Source organism: Salmo trutta, chromosome 39 (genome assembly GCF_901001165.1).
Source record: "Salmo trutta chromosome 39, fSalTru1.1, whole genome shotgun sequence".
Classification (NCBI taxonomy): Eukaryota; Metazoa; Chordata; class Actinopteri; order Salmoniformes; family Salmonidae; genus Salmo; species Salmo trutta.
Genome location: NC_042995.1, coordinates 14,686,587 through 14,713,839, shown reverse-complemented (window position 1 = coordinate 14,713,839; position 27,253 = coordinate 14,686,587). Strand labels below are relative to the sequence as shown.

The following is a 27,253-nucleotide window of genomic DNA, read 5'->3' as shown; positions in this document are numbered from 1 at the left end:
TGTTGATCATTGCTAGACAGCCATTTATAAGTCTTGCCATAGATTTTCAAGTCGATTTAAGTCAAAACTGTAACTCGGCCACTTAGGAACATTCAACTCCAGTGTATGTTTGGCCTTGTGTTTTAAATTATTGGCCTGATGAAAGGTACATTTGTCTCCCAGTGTCTATTCCATTTTTTTTATCCCAAAAAACTCCCTAGTCCTTGCCTGACAAGCATATCCATAACATGATGCAGACATCGCCATGCTTAAAAATACGAAGAGTGGTATTCTTTGCCCCAAACATACACATTGTATTGCAGTTTTATTTTAGTGCCTTACTGCAATCAGGATACATGTTTTGGAATATTTTTATTCTGTATTTGTATTTATTAGGGATCCCCCCACTACTCTTTCTGGGGTCCAAACACACCAAAGCACCCACATTATATATAAAACTAAAGATAAAACAGTGAACTATGTTTGTACTGAATGAGCTAAAGATAAAACAGTAAATTATATAACATCCCTACACCACCACATATCCACAACACAAAATGTTCCATACCACTATACAACTATATCACAATGTGTGCGTATGCATGCGTCTGTACCTTGCCTTAACAAAGGTATTGAATACTTATTGACTCAAGACATTTCAGCTTTTCATTTTTTTTCAATTGTAAACTTTTCAAAAAACCTAATTCGCGGTATTGTGTGTAGGTCAGTGACACAAAATCTAAATTGAATCAACGTTAAATTCAGGCTGTAACACAGCTAAATGCGGAAAAAGTCAAGGGGTGTAAGTACTTTCTGAGGGCACTGTAAATCCTCAAAGACAAAAGTATGTTGTCATTATGTCATTCCTCTTGAACACCATGAAGGCTTATTTTTTATTGCGTGGAGTGCACGCATCGTCATATTTACCTCCGACTTCCAAACGATATAGGCGTGAGAACTGGACGGTTGCTGCTTCTTCTGAAGCCATCTCCGCGGTGAGAATAATGTGTTCGTGGTCCCAGTTGGAGTGACGCTGGGGCTCCTCACCAGAAACGGTAAATCCCACGCGGTATTCCGCTTTGTGCCCCTCACAGTCACGTCATAGTTAAAGGGAAAGTTTGATGTCGGGGAGAGGTTCAAGGGTGTGGAGGGACCAGATAAAGACGAAAGTGTTTTTTTCACACTAAGATTTCTGGAACGGGGATCTGATTTCAACGCAACCGGGTGCTCAGGGGAGCTTGGCGAGGATGAAAACGCACCTGCCTCCTCAACGCGCAAACCCGGTAACCCCAAGCGGTCCCCATGGGTTCCATCTGTCTCTGTGCCACATTTCCTTATAATATCAGGGTCCAGGCTCCGAGTTTGTCGCAACTTCCTTTTGGAGATGGCTTTGGAGGCTGGAGTGGAGCAGGAGAAGACGTTCAGTAGTCCTTGACCAGATGACATCTCTATCTCCCCTCTGCACAAACGCAGCAGCGTTTTTTTGAAACCCTTTTCTCAGAAGTTTAGTTTAAGCGCCATAAAAAAACAAACCACGATATAGGTCCCATCAATATACTCCTACAGTGAACCCTTGGTCCACGTGTTTTGATGCTGTCATCGCCAGAATGCCTTGGTTCAGATAAAGCGAGAGACAGAGAGCGCGCAAATGAATCCAATTCTCTGTGCCGTGTTATTATGCCTGCAACTCAGCTCATTCCCAAACTGTAGTCAGAGCGGGCGGCAGGATGAGAGAAGTTTCGCAGCTGATTAACCTCGCCGCCGCTCCTCTAATCCGTCCAATGCGCTCCTGTGGCTGTTAAGACTGCGCACTCATGTTGCTCCAATGAGCAAAACCAGTGCATACAAGTGTCTTTCCCAGGTCTTTACCTGCATCTTTCAAGTTTATATCATAAATGAATTGTATAGACTACATATGTTGGGCCTATGTGATGTATAGCTGCATAGCCTAACTTTGGCTTTGTTGAAATAAAGCACAAGTAAAGATGGCCGAGTGAGGACATGGCATAAAGATTAATCATCGACCTAAAGCCATAATCCATAAATGAGGATTAATCCTATAGTCTAGTCTATCCTACTATAATTCACATTTTTACATTACATTGGGGCACATGGCGTTTGTGTCTTACCCTCAAAATAAATATCATGGTCTGATTATCTTGCTCTCTGCATTTTCGCACCACAAGTTTCTCAGAAGTTGTGAGAATGACTGTCAGGCGCAATGTTGCTATATATGGGTTAGCTGCTATGCAGTACGTTTGGCCAGAATGAGCTCAGACTTGGCTCTTTCTTCAAGCTCAACTCTACTAGTGTTATCATTGTAAATGGACATTTCGGAGGTGTCTTTTGAGAAGCTCAGGGTTATAGGGGCATGGCTTCCTCTTTCTATAGTTCTCTCAGCTTTCACTCTCTCTCAATTCAATTCAAGGGCTTTGTTGGCATGGGAAACATATGTTAACATTGCCAAAGCAAGTGAAATAGATAATGAACAACAGTGAAATAAACAATACAAATTAACAGTAAACATTACATTTACAGAAGTTCCAAAGGAATATAGACATGTCAAATGTCACATTATGTCTATATACAGTGCTGTAGCGATGTGCAAATAGGTTAAAGTGCAAAAGGGAGGAGCCCCAGCGTTTTCAAATTCTTTGTGGATCACTCTCTCTTTATCTCATCCGTTCCCCCTGTCTGTTTTTAGGCTGGTCAAATCTGACTGAGCTGTTATCAGTGTCATGCAGTGCAGCTTCATAAGCAGCTTTATCAGGGCAACCCCCTCCTCCAGTCTTCCATGAGGCACCATTTCCCCCATACCTTCACACACACATACACGCAGGTACACACGCATGCATACATATACATGAATGAACATACGCATGCACGTACGCAGAAAGGCAGGCCTGGACGCATGTACACACACACACACACACATACACACACAAGCAAGGCAATTATCCATCCCTTGTCATCATTTTGGGGTCCCGAGTGGCGCAGTGGTCTAAGGCACTGCATCTCAGCCCTAGAGGCATCACTACAGACCCTGGTTCGATTGAAGGCTGTATCACAACCATATCATCACAACCATAAGGCGGCGCACAATTGGCCCAGCGTCGTCCGGGTTAGGGTTTGGCCGGTGTAGGCCGCCATTGTCAATAAGAATTTGTTCTTAACTGACTTGCCTAGTTAAATAATGGTTAAATAAAATAAAAATACAAAAATGGTAAAAGCGCAGTAGTGAAGATGGAGGGATAGAGATTGGTGAGAAGGAGTCAGAGAGAAGCAATCTATTGCTGCTCTTCCTCACGGCTGCAGGAGTTGTAAAAGGGGCCCCAGCACTGAAACCACACATATGACTATATGGTTGGTGTGTACCGGAGGTAGAAATCATCATCACACATGCATGTGCATGTAAGCTCCCCCATGTTAACCCAATGAGTCCCACCGTTACGCAGGCACGTTTTGGACTTCTAACCCCTTTTAAAACCACATATTTTATTAATAGAGTAATGGGGATAAAACAGCCTGCAGGGGTTAAATTAGGATGAGAGGGTTGCTGGGTAGGGACTAAGTAGAATGGTTTCTAATATACTTTAGTGGGCATCAGCCACTAGAAACCAAATATGATTATAAACACTTTTGTAAAAATGTGTTTATAGATAATAGCAGTCCAATTGGCTGTTATAGGAAGAGTAAAGATTTTTAACAAAGAAACTGTTCTGCTCTAATTCATTATAATTGGAGAAGTCTGTCACTTGTCTAGCAATAAGGCAAGAAACAGGTAGCCTACATCATCAGTAACCTACTCTGGCCAACAGTAAACATATGTAGTGTGTTAGGCTAATTAAGTAGGCTATGATATACAATCCTGACCTTGTGAGTTGACTGAGCTAAATGTATCACTCATTAGAATTGCACAGTGAATGCAGGTCTTATTCATGTCACACATCAGTGTGGTGACAGAAGTGACAGCAGAGATAGCCTGATGGTTTCTGTCAGAATGGAAAAAAGCACACACTTGCACTGATAAGCGGTTTAGCATACAAGGCATCATACACACAAATGCAACTAGGCCATAAGAAGAGGGATTGCCTTCAGAGTCTCTCTCACACACTATCTCGCTCTCTGTTTTCTCATCTGAAAACTGAAATAGTTCGGTCTCCAAATGTAGAAAATATTGAGCCTCATTAAGCTGAGTAAACATTCACCATCTGAACCCTATCAAAATGTTTTTGTTTGCGATATGTAATAAAAAGCATGAGCTGGCGCACACCCAGAGAATAATATTTAGTGTAGCGGTGCTGACTAACAGCACCGCTAACAGCACACTAACAGCACACTCTCTCTCTATATATATAAATATATATATATATATATATATATATATATATATATATATATAAACTCCTAGTCATTTACTGGGTAAAACACCAAGGTTTTGTCATCACTGTGTCTTCTTCAGGGTGATGTAAACATATATGCCTTGGTTTTAAACAAGCTCAGGTTGGAAAAGGCGTATTTTTGTTGACACAACTTTTAATTGTTACTGGTTATCCCTTGTTGCGTTATTTATTAGGTACATGGACAAACTTTGATTTATTATTGGAAGGGCTACATGTCACAGAAATATTAGTAGGATCCTCTTTGAATAACGGACGCCATCTGCTGGTCAATTTATGTACTGTTTATTTCTACGGCGTCCACGAAGGACCAAACTAGAAATTCCCTATTACGGATTCGTTTGATGAGTTGTGTCCTAGCGCCATCTCCATATTTTTTTCAAAGACCCCTTTGGATACAGCCCGGCAGGGAAAGGGTTAAGGAGCGGGGTAGCCAGATGCCTCCTCTCCTGCTCGCTATGACGAACAAATGAACTCCCGGGGAATGAAATTTAAATTCCACAAAGGAGAAAAAGTCCTCTGTTTCGAACCTGACCCTACGAAAGCTAAAGTACTCTATGATGCTAAGGTAAATGGCTTGTTGTTTAGCCAATAGTTTGTTTGTGGGAGACTGATACTGCATGCAATTCCCAAACATTTTGATTGACAGTTTTTTATAACTTTATCCAATACTGTAGCTAAGTTAGACATTATGTTTATTTGATATATCCGGACAGACCACAGAAGGCCCGACCGAGGTTGCCATGCTAGTTAGCTGCTAGGCTAACGTTTGCTATTAGGCTAACGTACCGTGAACGCTATATGGTAGGTTTATGGCAAAAACGAGGCCATCAATAATGGCTGCAGCCGTGTTATTTGTTGCTATGCTGTAGCTGCTATCTCTGCACATGCTGAAGCCAGGTTAGCTCGGGTATATGTTCTTAGCTAGCTCGTAGTTGCTACATTTAGCTAACTACGTAACTTAGCTAACGTTAACTGTCCGCGAACGTTGGAAGTAACGTTAAACTAGCCAACGATGAATTAACATAGCACGAGTTAACGTTAGCTAGCCTCTGTGCAAGGCCAGGGCAACAAATTACAAACAACCAACCCGTTGTTTACATAACATTAGCTAGTTAGCACCAATTAGTAATGTGTTGTTAGCTAACTAACGCGTACTGATGGCTAACTGTCTATTTGGTCTAGATGTGGTGATACATTTGCCTGCTGTCTGTTACACGCTAACTTGAGTTTGGTCGGCTGCCGCTAACTATCGTTCAATTCTGGATTTGTATGTTTTAGGTCGTCGATGTTGTAATTGGCAAAGATGAACGTGGAAAGCGAGTCCCAGAATACCTGATTCACTTCAATGGTTGGAACAGAAGGTAAACTCACACACAAGACGGTCTGGGGTGGTGGGCTTGAAGAAGGGATACTGGGGAGGAGGATGGGTGGGACAGGTAACAAACAGGGTTCTTGCTGTGTTCCTGAGGGGTGGTACAGGGGAGGGGTGGATGGGAGGACACCCCCCCCGAAAAAGTGCCATTCCCTGTATCTGAGTGGTTTAGGTTCATTTCCCCATCCTTTGTGGGCTCTGCCTGTTGAGCAGCAAAATGGCTCATTTTCCAACATACTGTTAGCTGATAATGTTTACTTAGCAAGCTACTGGTAGAAACTTTGTACAGTTGGCTAAAAATAGTGCTAACTTTTATTTAACAATCCTTTGAAAATGGTACGTAGTTGTCAATGGTTTTAGCCATCTATATGGTGGAAATCATTGAGTGTGTGTATAGCAACCTTCAGTGGAGTTTTGTCCTTGATATCACTTTGACAATACTGTCATGCCGACTGCATGCTGCTTGATTTGGAAGGGGTGGTATTCATCATCTGTTGCTTTGTGCTACAGTTGGGATCGATTGGCAGCAGAGGACCATGTGCTCAGGGAAACTGACGAAAATCGCAAATTACAACGTAAACTGGCTCGTAAAGCTGTGGCTCGCATGTAAGTTTGACGCCATTGGAGAATATCGGAAAAGTAAGCATTAGGCCTGACTGCAGATTTGGTGCCAGTGTCCTGTCTAACTGTGTCCACTTCTACCCACAGGAGGAGAAAGGGATGGGGGAAGAGACGTCGTCGTCTACCCGGTGTTGAGTCAGCTCTGAAGACACTTCCTGAAGAGAAGGAAGAGAGTGATGACGCATGTGAGTTTGCCTGTTCCATCACACTCAAACTAGTGCTTGTGCAAAGTAGTTTATCGGAATGGCTTTTCATTGGAAATGGCTTGCAAGCTAAAATTACATGTACTTTTTGGTGGGGGTATCTTTCAGGTTTGATTACGTCTTCAGATAACAGTGACGAGGACGATTCCGAGGATCCTGAATCTTTGAAAAGTGAGGAGAGTGACTCTTCCGAAGATTTGGACAAAATGGTATTGTGTTTTGAGTAATAGACTACGACAGATGTTTTCTCAATACATAACCTATCAACTCGGTTGTTCTATTGACATTGTCAGAAATGCACATTTTGACAAAATTACTTGATGGATCTGACTGTTTGCCCATCTATCTCCAGCAGGAAGAGCAGGAAGCTCATGCTAAGATGGAGAGTGAGGACAAGACCATCAACATAGACATCCCTGAGGTTCTCAAGAAGAAACTGGAGGATGACTGCTACTACATCAACAAGAGGAAGAAGGTGTGTCATTAAACAAAGATAACACCCGCTTTATTGTAGTTCCATATACCTATTCCTATCTCTCCAAATCCCTAGATATTGGTCATGTTCAGTAGGGACAAAACGTATAAAAACAGGGAGGTACTAACTGAACTAGTCCAATTGGAACACAGATTTGTCATTTTCTGTTGCAAAACTTTTTGCCTCGATGTACCCTACTGAATGCAACCCTTGACTTTTGACATTTCAACATCTCACAGCCAATGAGCTGTGATCATGAAGGGTTTTGTTCTTTTTTTTCCCAGTTGGTGAAGCTTCCATGCCAGATGAACATATTGAACATCTTGGAATCATATGTGAAGCACTTTGCCTTCAACGCAGCCTTCTCTGCCAATGAGAGGTACAGAAGTCACCAAAGCACCACCCAGACCAGCCTCAGTCCTCACTATGTTCCTCCAGAGAAGAAGTGAGTCCCCAAAGTACAACATTTCCCATGAGCCTTTTCACCTCCCATGGGCTACATAATGGTTTTGTCTGACATTGCAGCCAACATTGCAGCTGCCTGCCAACTGACTGATCTACAAATCACCTTGCATCATAAATAACTACTCAATGTTATTTGTAGATCAAGTATGTCAGTCACAATATTACCAATAAATGCATCACAGATTCGATGCTCTCGAACATGGTCATCGTGGATGAAATTATCATTGTGATAGCTAAAAGTCACCGTTTTGTTTCAGTGAGGAGCTTTGCAAGGAGATGGTGGACGGCCTGAGAATCACCTTCGACTTCACCCTTCCCATGATCCTCCTGTACCCCAACGAGCACGCTCAGTTCAAGAAAGTCAGCTCCTCAAAGTTCTTCCTGCCTATCCGGGACAACACAGCCAGCTCCAGCAAGTAAGACAGACATCAGGCTATGTATGCAATCCTCTTGAATAATTAACATCTGTCATTTTCAGGCAGGAAGACAAAACAAAATGAAGTTGAAAACGTTTCACTTTTGGAAGACGCTAAGTACATCAGGCCTTTGTTCAGTTTGTATATCTGACCTAAGTTGAAAATGTCAGTGACAAATTATTGTAAGTTTCTTTGGTTTTGTGATGTCATTACCAAATTGGTCTTTCTTTGAACATCTCCACCCTTCCTGTCCCAGGACCCTGCGTGAGCGCACCCCCAGCCCCTCTGGCCACAACCCCTCCACCCCCCAGTCCACGGACAGCCAACCAGCCCTGAGTGAGGCCTCCACAACCACGGCAAACCCCACCACCACGCCCAAACGCCGGCGCTGTGCCTCCACGGCCGACCCCGAAGCCCCCCAGTCCCTGCGACGCTCCACGCGTCACACCTCGGGGGGCGAGCGGATGGCGGGCGAGGGGGGCAGCGCTACGACCTCACCCCAGCCCAAACGCCGCCTCGACATGCCTGCCCAGCTGCCCAAGTTCTTCCTCAATCTGGAGAAGAGTGAGTGGCAAGAAAACACACTCAAACACAATAAGCAGTTTATTGTGTAGTAAGCAGTTGATTGCTTTACTTTATGCAATGCCACTTGTAGCCTCTGTTGTTGTAATGACCATATCCATCCGCTAGATGGCACTCTTCCGTTTTGTCATACATTACAGCCCGCTCCCAAACACATGGAATATTGTCTGCGCACAGCTTCTCAGTGCTACAGCACACAGTAAATGTCTGTTGTTTCTGAAGTGTCCATGCAAATGTTGTCCTCCACCCACTCCCATCAGTTGATTGACAGCCGTCTGCCCTCCTGTCCCCTTCCCAGAAACCCCTGTCCACAGTGGCTCGTCCTCTCCGTTGCCCCAGACGCCCAGCAAGGAGGGCAGCGGCGTCTTCTCTGGCCTGGAGAGCCGACGGAACAACGAGCTTAACGAGGTCCTGAGCTGGAAGCTGACCCCTGATAACTACCCCCAGAGTGACCAGCCTCCCCCACCCTCCTACCTGTATGGCTCACAGCACCTCCTACGCCTCTTCGGTAGGTGTCCTCAGAAGCCCTTTGTGTGTGTGTGTGTGTGTGTGGGGGGGGGGACAGGGATTGTTGTTTAGTTCAATATAGCCTCATCACTCATCCTCTTTCAATCTCGTTTATTCCACTTATACAGTGAAGCTGCCAGAGATCCTGGGAAAGATGCAAATCCCAGAGAAGAACCTAAGGGCCCTGGTCAAACACCTGGAGCTCTTCCTCAGGTACCTCCCATCTAATTATAGAATAATCACATGTTTTCCTTACTTTTGTTCTTATTTTAGTGATTAGCCACACACCATAACTAGGTTAGAACCAGGACTTCAATAATCTCATTTCAGCTACCATAGCTCACCTCCATACAACCTAGGCCTGTAACGTTTCCTTCTGCTGCCAAAGTAGCTAATGTCAGATGGTTATTTAAGAAGAAAATGTTTTCTCAATAACCTTCCTGGTTAAATAAAGGTCATAAATCACGTTTTCTGAACTGGGTGGTTTGAGCGCTGAATGCTGTGGTACACCACGGGTATGACAAAAAAATACTATTTACTGTTCTAACTATGTTGCTAACCAGTTTATAATAGCAATAAGGCACCCCAATATACCACAGCTAAGGTCTGTATCCAGGCACTCCGCGTTGCATCATGCGTAAGACCAGCCCTTAACCATGGTATATTGGCGATATACCACACCCCATCAGGCCTTATTCCTTTAATAACTCCTCAAGCCACAGTAACTCACAGTGGAACTGAAGATGCACAATCGCCAGTCTCCAGGATTAGTGACACTGACTGGGCGAAGCCCGTTATCCCCTAGTCAATCACTGCCTGGTGTGTAATTGGGCCGGCCGCCTCGCAGGAAGGGACAGGCTGCCATTTAGTTGCTGTGCCGACTATAGTTGCATGATAGACTTCCTTTCATCACGATAATGCCCACGTCAGCATTTCTTTGGACATGCTCACTTAGCTAGCATTGTGAGGGGTTTCCACTTGATGGGCCTCTGACATTGTACTAATGTTAGTTTAGCATGCAGAAATGTTTGGACAATGCTGCAGCTTGATGGGCCTCGCCTGTAACATTAACCTATAAAACATAATAATTGGACAGCGCAGTGGAGAATATAGAGGTGGATTTTTCCCATGGGGCTTTTTGTATATCTTGGAGAGGGATGGGGGGGTCCCTGTTGGGAGCAATGGGAGTGCAGTCTGCATTGATCTGCTGATGCGCACACACAATCCTCTCAGCCTATCCAGTGTTAGCCCCGTCACCTGAAGTCTAGCTCATTCAACGGGGCAGTTAGCTGTGGTGTAATGCTACTAGGTAGCAACTCTCTGTTTGTGTGATTCATGCAACTCACTGAGTGGAAAAAGTGCTCACTGACCTGTAAACTGGCTCGCCCTGCATGCCTGCCACAGTTATTGTAGCCATAATATCGTCTAACAGGATGTGATCAGACGATGGCTTGAGATGTTATTTATGCAGAGGGATTGATTTGCTGTTTTTGTGTCTGTGCATGTGTCTGTGTGTGTGCGCGCACCTGCATCTGTCTGTATGTGTGTGAGAGACTGTCAGACTACATTAAAGTGAAGGGAGATGAGTCGGCGTTACACAAGCCGGCGATTCTAATCTTTAAATCCTGCCCAGCGATCTTCAGCTGGCCCCAAACCTAAGGGATTTATTCTCTCTCCTTTATTAATCAAACGCCTGCAGTTTCCCCTCCAGCCACCTCTCTGCGCTGTGTCACACAGAGGGACATATGACTCCTTTTCTTCTCACAGCTGGGTGCGTCTCAATCGTCTATAAGGGCCTTCTTCCACTAGTGTCATCTTTTTATTGACAGGAACCACGTTTCCATCCAGTTTTTACACAAGTAGTCATTTCATATAAAAAAATATATATATCACGATGGCTGTGATGGAAACAGGAAGTTTCAGTACAGTTTTATACATTTTGTTTTGATATGGTGAGATCTTTTTGTGTCGGTAAAATTAATTACGTGAGAAATGGCGGGGGAAAGACCTTTATGCGCAAATGTTGATATAATAACCATAATATCGAAGTAAACTTGGGAGTCACGCGATGACATGGTGTGGGGTCCTTCCAATACGACTCGGGGAAAACATGGCAATTATTAAGCTATGATGAACTTCACAGGGTGGTGAAAGTGTACGGTATGAGCTGGATGCTCCTTTTCAATAAATATCAAATGTCTTACTCTGGTGACATGATCGATGCTTGACTGCCGTTTGACAAATAAAAATCTTATCATGTAGACTAGCCTACAAGCACTATCTGCGAGCTGTTGGCTAAACCACACGTGCCAAGACCAGACTAGGCACATTTGCTATTTAATGCAACAGTTTTGCCATAAAACTATCGGTAAGGTTGAAAATGCGATGAACTATATATTTTTATTCGATACATGAAAACGTAAGCGAAAAAGTACATTTTGTGCAGTGAATTTTATCCGCAACAAGTCAGTTTGATGGGAACGCAACAATGGTGGGAAAATGCGGATTTTGGAATATTCACCAATCTGTTGCTAATTGGATGGAAACCTAGTTACTTATCTGATATTACGGGAGAGGTCAGAGAAATGTTGGATGCTTTAAGCAATATATTGACGCCTGCCTGATAATGGGATTTAACTTCAGCTGTTCACGCACATTTATTTTAGGTCTGTTCAGACTAGTGAGATACAGGAAGGAAAAAAAACCTGACTGGATGTTGACTGTAGCAGAGTGGAGAAGTGCATGCCGGGAATGGGCACACGGACGGTTCTCTGGAAGATTCGGGAATCGTCTGGTGTTTTTCTGTGATACAGAGGGAGGGATGGCGGTGGAAAGTCAGGGATGCAAACTAGTCACCTTTTGGCGAAATTCGCCGTTTGGAATCCAGAATAGGTGACCTACGTTATTCGTGTAGATCCGATGAGAAAAGTTTGGGCGAGGGGGGGCTTGGTGAGAAGCCTGACAACAGAGACGGCTATAACCGAAAAACAACGGGCATTTGGAAAGTTTGAGGCGAGGGAGAAAGTGTGGTGGGACGAGTATTGTTAGCATTGTTAAATATCTTGCTAGCTGGATCGAATTATCCGTTAGCTAGCCAGAGACATGTTGAGCAACATTAGCCTACTTAACTGATCAAATAATTGAGTGTTTGGTGTGAAAATTAGCTGGCTAACAAAGTCAGACAGCTCGTTACAACATCAGATGAACCAACGTTAGTAACCTAACCAATTCGCTATAGTATTAACTGGTAACGTTATACGACTCCTTGCCGTTCCTCAAGTTATAACGCGTTAGTTGCTTTCTGGACCCTGGCGATCTGAAATGTTAACTAGCTAACGAACTAACCTCTACTATCTGTGAACGAATGTTTTCCCTCTACAGTATGTGGTTCATTTTCAGAATGAGACAATTAGTTGAAAATGCTTGTTAATTAAACAAGTGTATTCATGGATCAAGTCGAGCTTAAGCTGGATGCCACTAGAGGTGGAAGGAACGCCACACACTTTCCCTCTTTCTCACCTTTTCAATACAGTGGATAAAAGGGGTATGCCAGGTGTACTCTGCCTAAAAGAGATCAATTATGTCAACAACTGGTATCATGCTCTGCTGGCACATTGTAGAACATACTTCCACAGGCAGAAGGTGTACAATGTAATAATGTGCAGTGTAGCCCAAATATATTGCTTTTGTTGTGTTAACACTTGTGAGTGAATTGGGGATTATTTAAAAACAATTACTCGGTGAACGTTATTTTGCACACATGTAGCGTGTATTTGATCGATGGCTTCTATAGTGGCCACTATAATAGAACAAAAATAGAATGCATGTTTGTTTCATTCTATTTCTACTTAAGATGTTTTTTTCCCCCAAATGCAATATTTAGATGTCTATGGTCACAAGCATTCTATTATTGTAAAGGCTGTCATGGCTAACTGCAATATTAGTGTAGTGTATAGATTTGTTTTGTCAAGACTCATTTGCAGTAAAGTCTAGGCAACAAATAACACTGGATTGCTTTCTTTACATTTTTTAGCTGTGAGTTGGGTTCACATGAACCACTTTTTATTTTACACACAGAGACTGAACATGTTGATCCTAGTCTTTGTTGTTTAATTAGTTAACCTGCATTTCCCCCATTTTTCTGCATGTTTCAGTGCAACAAAAAAGTGTCACCTTTTTGGGCCCTCACCAGTTTGCATCCCTGAAAGTACTTAAGTAAAAATACTTTAAAGTACTAATACATTGCTATTTGTTTTTTACAACTTTTACATCACAACATTCCAAAAGAAAATAATTTAGTTTTTACTCCATTCATTTTCCCTGACACCCTCCTCATTTAATTTTGAATGCTTAGCAGGACAGGAAAATGGTCCAATTCACACACTTATCAAGAGAACATCCCTGGTCATTCCTACTGCCTCTGATCTGGCAGACTCACTAAACGCAAGTGCTTCATTTGTAAATGATGTCTGAGTGTTGGATTGTGTCCCTGGCTCTCCATAAATAAATAAAAACCAGGCAATTGTGCCATCTAGCTTGTTTAATATAAGGAATTTAAAATTACTTTAACTTTTGATACTGAAGTATATTTAAAACTCGAGTAGTATTTTACTTCAGTCATTTTCTATTAAGGTATCTTTACTTTTACTCAAGTATGAGAATTGGGTACCTTTTCCACCACTGTGGAGAGTGCCTAATGTGTATGAGAATGAGGATGCCTGTGTTCGCCCAGCTGCTCTCCCACAAAAATGTATCCATATCTTATCTAACATCAGCAGAGAAATGTGGTTGAAGTTTACAGCCTTTGCTCTACATTTGCACTGACTAATAGATAGGACGAACCAATAAATAATGAAGAATAGCTGTAGCCACGGTCCTGTGGTCCATACGGACTAGCTCGGTGCTCCACAACGACGACAATTTGTTGCCGGTTAAAGCGCCTCTTAATTTCTCCCTCTGATGAGGATAATTTGTTTGCAGTCAAATTAGAAGAGCGGGTAGAGCTAAGATGAGATGGCAAGATTTAGAGGATTTGGCTGAGCAGCGGATACTAAGAACATTCCGGATTATTTTCCCTACTGATTAGACGGGGAGATTTTCCCTCTCCTACTCTGGCGAATTGGGTTAAGGCAAGTTACTAAAAGCACTGACTAACTGCAAGCCTGGAGGGGGGGAAGGGGGTGTTAACAAGCCCCCTGTTGGAAAACACCAAGATTGGGAGTGCTGAGTAACTAGTCTGGTCCGTGACGTCCACAGTAGTCGGGGGAGTAATGCATTTCCCACGGTGGTCTTTGTTTCAAATGTATTAGCTGTCTGTTGATGGCCATGCTGTGTTAACTAGCCTTAACTTCAGACTTCTACTCAGTGTGGTGAATTAGACCCCGTTAAGGTGTTATATCTCTCTCTCTTTCTACTCTGTCCCTCTCTGCTCCCCAGGTTTTTGGCTGAGTTCCACGAGGACTTTTTTCCGGAGTCGGCGTACGTGTCGTCATCGGAGGCCCACTACTGCATGAAGCACCCGCGGGCCGTTTACTGAGGCCGTTTATCTCGCCCTGAACTGCACTGCTGGGAGGGGAGCTCCGAGCTGCTTCCCAAAAGATCCCTTTCTTTCACTTCTTCTGAGACTGTGCCATTATCCCTCTCCCTCTCTCTGTTCACCCCTTGCCCTCCTAAATCCAACCCATGCAGCTATGTGGTTTTGCCTGTCGGAAGGAAGTGAGGCAAGGGTCTTGGCTTCTGATCGGCCCAGTAACTCGCTCTCCCCAGCCCTCAACCTGGCAGCCTGGCCTAGGAACAGACCCCCCTGGATGCAATAATTACCTAAAGCATGGACGTCTACTTGTTGTCCTAGGCTGTAGACCGTAACCCCCTGCTGGGGTCTTTCCCACGATGCTGACTGTCTTGCTTTCTCTCGCTCTGCACTCAAGGACCACGTTTGGCCCTCTCTTTCTCTAGCAGCGTCTGCGTCCGATCCTTCTCTCTCCGTCCACCTAGACAAGCAAACACAGGGAGAAGGCCTATTTGATACGTTCGCTTTGTGTGACTATTGGAGACTATTGGCTTCTCCTCGGCTCACCATGCTTGCTGCCCCAAGCCACGCTTCAGTGTGTAAGTTATTTCTAAACTCTTGTAGAATGTCATTACTCTAGTAATGTCTATCTGTGGTCCTCTTGCTTAGAGGGGCCGGTGATGTTATGGCCACTGTGTGTTCATATTGATATTTGTCATGGCATTACCCCCAATGTTTGAAAAAGGTATTGAATTTCATTGATGTATAAATTCCTTATTCTGTGTTTTTTTTTTATACACTGTTAACTTGTGGACTCGAACAGGAACACACTGGAGGTGGAAATGTAAAAATATCAACTTTCAGTTTGTTTTTCATTAGTCTTATCTGAAATAAAAGTTGTAGCAATATTTTTGGCATGTGGTTTATGAATATTGCTGTTCTGTTGATTCATAAAGACCTAGTCCGGGATTCAACGGAAGGCGTGTTATATGGCAGCACAATATAAACAAATAATTGACACTTGAGCCAAACTGCGCTATGTTTATCGTGAATGCAATCCCTGCGAATGTTGCCTTTTTAAAAGGTGTCAGCTGTATAGATCGCTATGCTATAATGCGCCATGCATTTAATCCTGGTCCTATTCTCTGCTGTTCTTCTCTCCTTCAAGATATGAGTCCTTTTTCCTTAAAGAAACATTCTTCACTATAAAGGTTGTTCTAAACTACAGCAAAGTACAAGAGCAGATCGTTGGGTTTATCCTCAGAGGATGACGTCAGCCTCCTTTGATGGGCACACAGCGTTTTGGGTTGTGCCCTGTCTGTCAGTCGCTGGATATTGGTGCCCGTAGACCAGGGATCATCAACTAGGTTCAGCGGCAGATCAATTTCTATTTTTTCTTGAGAGGATGGACAGGGGGCCTGAACATAATTACTAAGAACTTGTTGACTCCAAATTGACCGCAAGAAGCACAAACAGATCTAATATGTCTAAAACATAATCATTTCAACCCTTACTTACATACTGTATATGTGATTGTATACAAATGTATGTTATGAGTGGGAATACTTTGGAACAGATTTGAAATAAAATAACTTTAAGCTGATTTGCTGGTGTTTCTACAGTCTTGTTTCCAACAAGGGTAATCCTGCCGTAGACAAAGCCTCCCCTCTGTCACCTGCCATAGCTGCCTGCTGTAGAATACCTCTTAACATTGACCAACACACACTGCCTCTGAATATGGGTTCTTGAGTGTAACGGCCAGTTTTGCAATCAACGTACATAATATTTTTGGCTCTGAACAACTCCAGTGTTTCTGGTTGTTCTGACTGAAACCCCTCCCTCAAGCTATCACATTGCCTCTAAATCAGGGGTATTCAACTCTTAACCTACGAGGTCCGGAGTACTGCTGGTTTTCTGTTCTGCCTGATAATTAATTGCACCCACCTGGTGTCCCAGGTGTAAATCAGTCCCTGATTAGAGGGGAAGAATGGAAAAAAGGACAAACTGACTTTGAGGCCCAGAGTTGAGTTTGAGGACTAGATGGTGTGTTTGGGGGGGTTTTCTGAGGGAAAATGCTTAGGGTGGCTTTTGACTTATCATGTTGTCAACATCTCTAGGCCCTGAGGGTCAGAGGGAATAACTAAAGCCTCATCTCTGCACCGGCTAGCCTAGTCCTGACCCTCTTCAGAACAACCAGATAACTACACCAAGGTTCGGGGATCAATGGCAAATGTGATGGATTGCAAGGAAGCTTAACCAACGCAGTTGCCTTGTGGTTGGTGTCTGCCCAGAGATTGGAACGTTAGGGTTTCAGTCCTCGGTGGAGTCATACTTACAACTCAAAATGTCACAATTTTGCTGGCTGTCCTCCAGTGATATCTGTTGATGTATTTTTCACCTACATATTTTTCATATCAGATTTCATTTTGAAAATACACTGCTTTTTTTCATCCCAATACTTTAAAGGTGTCTCATACATATTGACACTCACCAATGAAAACAGGGACAGTATATTGTCCACGTTTTGAGTCCCACACATACTGTAGTTTATTTTCATTCAGGATTGCCATGTGGCAGACTTACATATTATTACTTTGGCTACAGTCGGTGCAGTACTGAAGCTTTCTGCTCAATAAACTAGGAGGGTTTCCATAGCAAAACTATGCTCTTAGCTCCCTCAGCCCTAGGGAGGTTAGCATTGCTACCATTACAGAGGCTAAATGTGTTTAGCGGTAAGCACTAATGCTTTTTGGATAGAATGGAGTCCTGTAATCAACCACTTCTAACTGGAATCTGAGATCAACACCCTGCTTCGGTGCTATCGTATGGCCAAGATAGAGCTTTGTGTTCAAGAATCTCCATCTCCCAGCCGCAATAAATCAATTTCTGTTCCACCCTCTCGATATCCACTTACCTACTGATTCAATTGGCTGGAGAGCCGTGTGTGATATTGCCTGAAGAAGGGAGCAACGCTCACCTCACACAACGCCTCACCTCTTTCTTTAGTTTCATCTCTCTCTTAGTCTCATCCCTCCATCTCACCATCATTCTCCAGCGTGGCTGTCGGGGCATCATGAAGGGTGGTGATGGAGCGCAGGCGGAGAGAATAGAGAAGATGGACACTAACCCCAGTGTTGACGTGTCAGCGATGGATGTGGGGTGGCAGGAGACAGCCATTACCCAGCGGCCTGCAGAGTGAGTAGCCTCTGGCTAGCACTTGACGTTTGGTTTCTTCTCTAATGACAGAGAGTGAGGACAACCCTACTTTCTTCAGTCTGTTTTCTCACTAGATGCTGGTTCCAAGCAATGCTAATATTTGGGAGTAGAAATTGAGTGTTGAAGGACCTCATTGGTCATTAGGGATGTACTGTACAGCAAGTATTGGTTGAAATTCCTAATGTTGTGATGTCAGAAATAGTTTGGACCTAAATAACTGTTTGTCAAAGTTACCCACCGAACCATCAAACCTTTTGAATCTCAAAGTATTTTTGTGAACGTTTTGTCCTCTGATTGCCTGCTGTTGTTGCTACTCCTTCTAATCACAAGTCCCTGACTTGATTTTGCTGGCTCAGCTAACTTCTCCCAGGGTGTCACTTTCTAAATCTCAGATGGGATTTTAAACACTACACCCCCCACAAAGACACTGCACAAGTGAAGGGAAGAGGTGAGATGAGGAGAGCGCGTAGATAGCTGCGAGAAGGAATTATATATACAACGAGCAACGTGATCATGCTGTTTTTATGTGGATCATGGGTGTATTCATTCCAGGGATAAACATACCTGAATTTGTCCAATAGAAACTATCATTTTCAACTGATGATTACGTCCTATATGCAGGCAAGAGTGTGCAAGGCAGTATTGAATTTGTAACTGTCTGTCACCTTGATTAATCAAATTTCTCTCGATCTGTGCACCTACATTGTAAACTTACAGCAATAGGCTAGGTTGTAGCAACTTCATGATGGGTACAGGGAAAATTTGACTATCATGTAGTAGCCTAAACCTATCGATGTTACATTGAACTAGTTGAATGGAATATGAATGACAGTCATCCAATATGCTGTAATAGAAATAAGGCCATGCTCATAAAATTTAAATAATCATCCTCTCTCATCTTAAATGACACCGACCGCCACTGGATGTGATATGTCCCTGAATAGTTGATGCTGATCCAGAGTCTACTTTGTTTTTTTTTTACAACATTCCATTATAAAATACTTAGATTATTGTGAAGTATTATGGTGGGGATGAAGAGCATACTGAGTTGGGTGTACGTATGGATATTGGGATAGACTGTAAGAGTTAAGGTTTGGCAGAGTCAAGCAATTAACACTTGTAGGCCTCAAAGAGAAGTCTCGCCAATGACGCACATTGTTTTAGTGTAAAGCAACGGATCTGGTGTCAAAATCTGATTTAGGAAGCAGATTCCCAAGCCACCTCTGTAGGTAGTCCTGGACACTTCTACACCACATGCCCCCCTTATTGGGTAAAACAAAGTGAGAAGAGCAAAAATCAACCGTCACTCAACATCCTGCTCTACATTCCAATTCATTTCATCTTGCTTTAATCACTTTTCACCCCACACCGGGTGCCAGTGATCATCGTTAGAGAGGCGTGTCCAAGCGTAGCTGGACGCCACAGGGGTTTAGATAGCCCATACATCACGGCGCGCTCTGTATTCATCCACGTACGCCCCACTGCCCCATGGGAGGACCCCACTCAGTCCTACTGAGACAGGAAAGCTGATATAGGGTAACGCGTCTGGCGTCGTTGCGGAAAATACCGTATTTCATTGGACTCCAGATTTGACTATTTGTCATCCCTCTGACAGGTTATGACATGAAGCAGTGAGAATGTTTTCAATGTAAAATGTGTACAGTTTAAAGTGCTGTGTGGAAACAGGGAGAAAGCAAGTGAGAATAGGGATTGCAAATGCCTTGATGGGTAAAAGTGAAGGTGTCAATTTGTTCTGTTTACATCACAGTGGTGTATTAATTTCAACACGTGTTGACATGAAGCTTTCAAGAGATGTCTGGGAAGCACATTGCAGATCTAATTTGAACAACAACCTTTTTGGTTGTACTCACCACCTCACCACCACTGCTTATGATCGACAAGTACAGTAATTTATTTTGTACAGTTGAAGTCGGAAGTTTACATACACCTTAGCCAAATATATTTAAACTCAGTTTTCACAATTCCTGACATTAAATCCTAGTAAAAAATCCCTGTTTTAGGTCAGTTAGGATCAGCACTTTATTTTAAGAATGTGAAATGTCAGAATAATAGTAGAGAGAATAATTTATTTCAGCCTTTATTTCTTTCATCACATTCCCAGTGGGTCAGAAGTTTACATACACTCAATTAATATTTGGTAGAATTGCCTTTAAATTGTTTAACTTGGGTCAAACGATTCGGGTGGCCTTCCACAAGCTTCCCACAATAGGTTGGGTGAATTTTGGCCCATTCCTCCTGACAAAGCTGGTGTAACTTGAGTCAGGTTTGTAGGCCTCCTTGCTCGCACACGCTTTTTCAATTCTGCCCACACATTTTCTATAGGATTGAGGTCAGGGTTTGTGATGGCCACACCAACATCTTGACTTTGTTGTCCTTGAGCCATTTTTCCAAAACTTTGGAAGTATGCTTGGGGTCATTGTCCATTTGGAAGACCCATTTACGACCAAGCATTAACTTCCTGACTGATGTCTTGAGATGTTGCTTCAATATATCCACATAATTTCCCTTCCTCATGATGCTATCTATTTTGTGAAGTACACCAGTCCCTCCTGCAGCAAAGCACCCCCACAACATGATGCTACCACCCCCGTGCTTCACGGTTGGGATGGTGTTCTTCGGCTTGTAAGCTTACCCCTTTGTCCTCCAAACATAAGGATGGGGATTATGGCCAAACAGTTCTATTTTTGTTTCATCAGACCAGAGGACATTTCTTCAAAATGTGCAGTTGCAAACCATAGTCTAGCTTTTTTATGGTGGTTTTGGAGCAGTGGCTTCTTCCTTGCTGAGCAGCCTTTCAGGTTATGTCGATATGCAAATCGTTTTATTGTGGATATAGATACTTTTGTACCTGTTTCCTCCAGCATCTTCACAAGGTCCTTTGCTGTTGATCTGGGATTGATTTGCACCACTGTACGTTCATCTCTAGGAGACAGAACGCGTCTCCTTCCTGAGCGGTATGATGGCTGCGTGGTCCCATCGTGTTTATACTTGCGTACTATTGTTTGTACAGAAGAATGTGGTACCTTCAGGCCGCTAGGCTACGGTAGCCTAGTGGTTAGAGCGTTGGACTAGTAACTGAAAGGTTGCAAGATCGAATCCCCGAGCTGACAAGGTACAAATCTGTTGTTCTGCAAGGCAGTTAACCCACTGTTCCTAGGCCGTCATTGAAAATAAGAATTTGTTCTTAACTGACTTGCCAAGTTAAATAAAGGTCAAATAAAAAAATGGAAATTGCTCCCAAGGATGAACCAGACTTGTGGAGGTCTATAATTTTTTTCTGAGGTCTTGGCTGATGTCTTGATTTTCTCATGATGTCAAGCAAAGAGGCACTGAGTTTGAGGGTAGACCTTGAAATACATCCACAGGTACACCTCCAATTGACTCAAATTATGTCAATTAGCCTATCAGAAGCTTCTAAAGCCATGACATCATTTTCTGGAATTTTCCAAGCTGTTTAAAGGCACAGTCAACTTAGTGTATGTAAACTTCTGACCCACTGGAATTGTGATACAGTTAATGATAAGTGAACTAATCTGTCTGAAATCAATTGTTGGAAAAAGTAGATGTCCTAACCAACTTAACAAAACTATAGTTTGTTAATAACAAGAAATTTGTGGAGTGGTTGAAAAACGAGTTTTAATGACTCCAACCTAAGTGTATGTAAACCTCCGACTTCAACTGTAGCTCCTTCAGATCTCTGATCAATGGGGTCGATTCAACCATTGACCTCTCTTATCCCTTCAAAGTCTACCCTTATTGCAGTCATTCATTCCCACGCATCCTCACTTTCCATAACCTTGTAGCAGACTTATCCTCTTCCTCTTTCTCTTTCACTCACCCCTTGTCCCACTTTTATGCTCTCCCAATCCCCCCACCTCTCTCATCTCTCTCTCTCACCCTCTCTATCTCTCTCATTCTGCACACTCATTCACTCTCTCTGAATTTCCTTGTCTTGTATCCAATGCTGAAACAGATAATGTGACGGAGCAGTATTCATCAAAGCCCTGGGTGGAGATAAAATATGACTAACTCTCTCTGGCTCTGTGTCTAAACCCCAGCACAAGGAAACAGTTAATGTTCTTGCACTGTATTTAAAGTCTAAAGAGGTTACAGTGGTCGGGAGAGTTTAAATCTGATTGGGCCATCTGGAATGTGCCTGTACCCACAGCTGGCTGGGATGAGCCAGGTGAAACGTTCTCTCTCTCTCTCTCTCTCTCTCTCTCTCTCTCTCTCTCTCTCTCTCTCTCTCTCTCTCGCTCTCGCTCTCGCTCTCGCTCTCTCTCTCCCCCCCCCCCCAGATGTGTCTGTGGAGGGATACCGCCTCACACCGCGCCCCTAACTGAATAGTCCCCCCTGACTCCCACCTAAGCCCTCCCAACACACCAGAGTCCCATCAGCTCTCACACAAACACACCTACCACACATTTTCGCGATCATACTCGTGCATTTATTTTCCAACACTTTTTGACATCCGTTGTAATTACTTAATCTCCTTCTTGGGCTCAAGCAGAGTGAATATGCTGCTGTAGGTTTTTTTAATGTGACGTGGCCTTTTGACCAGCCCTGAGGATCAGGGTATAGAAGCCTGCAGGATGATACTCTGAGTCATGAGGTAAGGATACATCTTTACTTGGAGTGAGGGATTTTTGTTCTTTAATGATGTGAAAGTTTGTGTGTGCGTGTCTGGATGTGTTGTGTTCAAGACCACCTAAAGCGAGACTGGTTCAAGACCGGAGAAAACCGAGTCCGAGTCAAGACCAAGACCGGAGGGAGGGGCGAGACCAAGTCAAGACCAAGACCGGAGAAAACCGAGTCAAGACCAAGACCGGAGGGAGGGGCGAGACCGAGTCAAGACCAAGTCGATATTAATGTGTCATAAAAGGAGTGTGTATATTTGGCCTGGTGATGCGGTTTTATGCGCTGACTGAATAGGACCTGATAACTATGAGTTTTTGTGCTCCGCTGGTCTCGGCTGGTCTCAGGAAGAAATTAGTAGTCCTCATTGTCCGAGACCGAGTCAAGACCGAGTAAAAATGTATCCAACACCAAGACAAGACCGAGACAATAAATGGTTTGGAGACCTAGAACACTGCTGTCTGTGTGTGTGTGTGTGCATTTCTGTGAGTGTGTGCCTCTGCACACGCAGGTCGGTCCCCCCCCCTCCGCTCTTGGTCTTGACTCTGACTATTTTCTCTGGTCCTGGTCTTGACTCAGACTGGATTTGCTCCAGTCTCGGTCTTGACTTGAACCGGCGTGTCTTCATTTTTTTATTGTTTTATTTCACCTTTATTTAACCAAGTAGGCCAGTTGAGAACAAGTTCTCATTTACAACTGCGACCTGGCCAAAATAAAGCAAAGCAGTGTGACGAAAACAACAACACAAAGTTACACATGGGATAAACAAACGTACAGTCAATAACACAATAGAAAAATCTATATACAGTGTGTGCAAATGCAGTAAGATTAGGGAGGTAAGGCAATAAATAGGCCATCGTGGCGAAATAATTACAATTCAGCATTAACACTGGAGTGAAAGATGTGCAGAAGATGATGTGCAAGTAGAGATACTGGGGTGCAAAAGAGCAAAAAAAATAATATGGGGAGGAGGTGGTTGGGTGGGCTATTTTCAGATGGGCTGTGTACAGGTGCAGTGATCGGTAAGCTGCTCTGACAGCTGATGCTTATAGTTAGTGAGGGAGATATGTCTCCAGCTTCAGTGACTTTTGCAATTCGTTACAGTCATTGGCATCAGAGAAGTGGAAGGAAATGCGGCCAAAGTGGGTGTTGGCTTTGGGGATGACCAGTGAAATATACCTGCTGGAGCGTGTGCTATGGGTGGGTGTTGTTATGGTGACCAGTGAGCTGAGATAAGGCTGGGCTTTACCTAGCAAAGACTTAGATGACCTGGAGCCAGTGGGTCTGGCGACGGATATGTAGTGAGGGCCAGCCAACGAGAGCATACAGGTCGCAGTGGTGGGTAGTATATGGGGCTTTAGTGACAAAACGGATGGCACTGTGATAGATTACATCCAATTTGATGAGTAGAGTGTTGGAGGCTATTTTGTAAATGACATCGCTGAAGTCAGGATCAGTAGGATAGTCAGTTTTACGAGGGTACGTTTGGCAGCATGAGTGAAGGAGGCTCTGTTGTGAAATAGGAAGCTGATTCTAGATTTAATTTTGGATTGGAGATGCTTAATGTGAGCCTGGAAGGAGAGTTTACAGTCTAGCCAAACACCTAGGTAATTGTAGTTGTCCACATATTCTAAGTCAGAACCGTGCAGAGTAGTGATGCTAGTCGGGCAGGCGGGTGCGGGCAGCGATCGGTTGAAGAGCATGCATTTAGTTTTACTAGCATTTAAGAGCAGTTGGAGGCCACGGAAGGAGTGTTGTAAGGCATTGAAGCTCGTTTGGAGGTTTGTTAACACTGTGTCCAAAGAAGGGCCAGATGTATACAGAATGGTGTCGCCGGCGTAGAAATCAGAGCATCACCAGCAGCAAGAGCGACATCATTGATATATACAGAGAAAAGAGTCGGCCCGAGAATTTAACCCTGTGGCACCCCCACAGAGACTGATAGGATGTGGCCTAAGAGCTACAGTGTACAGTAGTACTGGCTTGCGGGCGTAGGCAACACTTAATCACATTTAACATGTGACAAAGGTTAATTTGCCAGTTAACCTGGGTATAATCTACAAGCCATTTTTGCCAGAAACTACCGGAGATTAAATTTGAAATGAGGTGTGGAAATGAAATAATTAATACAACAAACTTGGTCACATCCTTAGGCCACATCATCTCATTAAACATTGTGTGCTTATAAAATATGGAGCAATTATTAAAAAAGAAAACAGTTTCTCTCTGTAATGAAACAGCGGGTTCATAGCTCCTCCGGGTGTACTGTCTTTAGTTCCAGCTGATCCAATAACCCATTACCTTCCATAGCGACGGTAATTAACCTTTTAATTGGTTTTATATTACATGAATACTGTCAGATTTGTGTCCTGTACACCAAATCAGGAGTAAGTTACATGCCTATTCTTTGAAACAATTTTGGAGGTAGTCATCATTTTCAGATAAAGGGCACAGTCATGGGCAATGTCGTACTCTGAAGTAAAATCGATATACCTTTGACTGTGTCTGCATGTAAATATTGATCAACTGTTTTATGGATAGATGACCAGAGGGTTTAAGCATGGTTACATACTGTATGGCTATCCTCTTGGTCTATGCCATGTAGCAGAGTTCTCTCAGTAGCCTTGTGTGTATTATGCCTATGTTAGCCTGCTGTCCTCCACACACACAGACATGCACACACATTCAATCGTGTTGTTTGTATGGAATGGGGGGAAAAAATGGGGCTTCTACCTCAGTGGTGATCCCGCCCCAGAGTCCTGTGGCAGGTCACATGACCAGATGAGTTCCGGTTGGAGCACTACATCCTGATGGATAGCATGCTATAGAATTCTGGCTTGTGCTCATTGGCTAAAATAGTCAGCTTTCAACGGTAAAGCTGGAGTGCATGTGAGCTGAGCCCCCTTACCTGAAACTTTACACAATACATATATATATATATATATATATATTTTTTTTTTTCTTTTTAACAATGTCAAGATGATGTCATGAAGCAGCGATGTCAGAAAGTAGAGAAACCTGCATGTATGACATTGGCTATAGACAGATTCGCTAACCTAGCATTTTAGATTAGAGGCAGTCAGCTTACTGCAGAGATGCCCAGCATCTGTCCCCTTAAGACAAAGCCCTGTACTAGGCAGGAGCAGAGCTCATCATACACACAGCGCCATCCACCATGTCATCACATCAAATTAGCATGGGCCATGAAATACAGTGTGTTAATAATACTGTGTTAATGTTATCTATTCAACATGTGAGTCACATAGAGTGAGGACTTTGAGAAGGTAAAATATATGTACTTTTTCTGACCCTGTTGGAATGAAGATCTGAACAATTAATGATAAATCAAGTGTTGATTGGTCAAGTCATTTAGGTTGCCGAGCGATATAAGCCAATCAAGCAAAATCAGGAAGTCCATTCCCAAGCCAAGCCACATTATGTAAAGTAGGCTCATGGTTCAAATAAGTGGATAAAAAATAAATAGCTTTAACTTACTAGACTCTTCATCTTGTTTTTCCTAGTAAACGGCCAGTTACGTAAGGGCCTAGCGATTCCAGATGGATGCTGCCTGCCACAGACTAGAGGCACAGCAATTTGGTGAACAGTCAATGCGGCGTGTTGCATGGGGCACCGCTGAGCTGCGTTAAATGAGAGCTTTGCTCAGTGGAAGTGGTATTAAGCTACAGAGTCCATATGCAGGGTAGTGATGTTCAGTCATCCTAGTTCACAGATCACAGTTTAGCCCCGGTTGACTGATGCTGTGTTGATCTTTTCACATGCAGATTTGTTTTAATTGGTTTTATACCGTTAGTAATAACGGAAAATAGCCAACCAATTTAGTTGTTTTTCTTTTGTTCCTGGAGGTTTGTCAATACAGTATGATCTATGCTTGGTTATTTTAGGTACTGTGTGTGGGAGGGAGGCAGCGATTAAAAAATATTTGACACACTAACTGTGAAACCAGTTATCCAGTCCCCCCCTGAGACACCTCTGGCATATTCAGGGTTAATAATACTGGCATCAGACAGCTGTCTCTAACTGCCGCTCCTGTCTCTGCCTCTGGTAACGGCTTTGGAGTGTGCTGGCTGGCACACATCTGTTCATGCATTGATCCTCTCCCCGTTTGTGTTGATCTCCCCATCACACTCCCAACGTTCTTTCTCTCTCTCTCTGTTTTCATTGCGCTCTCTCGCTGTCTCTCTCGCTCACTCTTTCTCTCTTGCTCTCACTCTTTCTCTATCTCTTTAAGCACTGGCCTGGAATGTGGTGGTGTTGTGTCATTATTCAGGGTGGGGGAGGCTGTCTCCCCAAGGGCACTGGCCCCTAACTCGCACAGCATGACACTGTGAGTGTGTCTGAATGTGTGTGAGTGTGTGTGTCTGTTGAACGGTTTATCCCGGCTAGCCCAGATGCCCAGGCTAAATCCATCACCAGCGGTGCTGCGCAGCGAATGCTAAGCTGGAACATTTGGCACTGAGCTGTGGAGCAATAGGGAGGGAGGTGAACAAAAAAAACCACAACGTTTTTCTCGCAAACACCAGGTAGTGGAGGAAGTGGATTTTCAGAGGGACTCTCAGGGAAAGGGACTGGAGCACATTCCCCTTTGAGCCTTTAGCGGGCTGGAGTGACCGTCCGTCCGTCTGAAGGGATGGAACGGTGCGATGATGAACTAGGAGTCTTCACCATCATCCAGTAAGTACTCTTTCTTTCTGCTTCACAGGCATGTATTAGTTGTCCTCTATGCCTTGAATAATCTTTGTCCAGCTATTATCTTGTTTGAACTACTAGGTAGAGTAATGGAGAGGTTTGTAGGCCCTCTGAGGATGTGTGGCGTTGGAGACCAAATTGT

At 43.5% G+C, this 27,253-nt stretch overlaps 2 protein-coding genes across 4 annotated transcripts in view; one reads left to right on the top strand and one right to left on the bottom strand.

Moving 5' to 3' along the window:
* The window catches only part of LOC115179879 (rho GTPase-activating protein 6), a 79,342-nt gene extending 77,589 nt beyond the window's left edge, over positions 1-1,753 (bottom strand). For both annotated transcript variants that reach the window (XM_029741768.1, XM_029741769.1), the window contains exon 1: positions 907-1,753. In XM_029741768.1, coding sequence (XP_029597628.1) covers positions 907-1,425 — 519 coding nt within the window. In that variant the 5' untranslated portion in view covers positions 1,426-1,753. The remainder of the gene's footprint in view (positions 1-906) is intronic.
* Positions 1,754-4,704: 2,951 nt separating this feature from the next.
* LOC115179122 (male-specific lethal 3 homolog) lies at positions 4,705-15,440 on the top strand. Of its 2 annotated transcripts, none has more exons than XM_029740403.1 (12): positions 4,705-4,947; positions 5,661-5,743; positions 6,265-6,360; positions 6,463-6,560; positions 6,687-6,787; positions 6,934-7,053; positions 7,338-7,498; positions 7,776-7,934; positions 8,191-8,498; positions 8,815-9,024; positions 9,152-9,236; positions 14,460-15,440. In XM_029740403.1, exons 1-12 carry the CDS (start codon positions 4,849-4,851, stop codon positions 14,557-14,559), a joined length of 1,620 nt encoding a protein of 539 aa, XP_029596263.1. In that variant the 5' UTR covers positions 4,705-4,848; the 3' UTR covers positions 14,560-15,440. The 2 variants fall into 2 exon arrangements, with proteins under 2 accessions (XP_029596263.1, XP_029596262.1); XM_029740402.1 differs by having other exon boundaries at positions 6,931-7,053.
* Positions 15,441-27,253: the final 11,813 nt, after the last annotated feature.

What these genes read in the sequence shown, in the direction of transcription:
- LOC115179122 (XM_029740402.1), top strand. Translation starts at nt 4,849, where the DNA reads ATGAACTCCCGGGGAATGAAATTTAAATTCCACAAAGGAGAAAAAGTC. An exon ending in AAGTACTCTATGATGCTAAG is followed by an intron (nt 4,948 to 5,660) that starts GTAAATGGCTTG and finishes TGTATGTTTTAG; the next exon opens with GTCGTCGATGTTGTAATTGG. An exon ending in ACATCAACAAGAGGAAGAAG is followed by an intron (nt 7,054 to 7,337) that starts GTGTGTCATTAA and finishes TTTTTTTCCCAG; the next exon opens with TTGGTGAAGCTTCCATGCCA.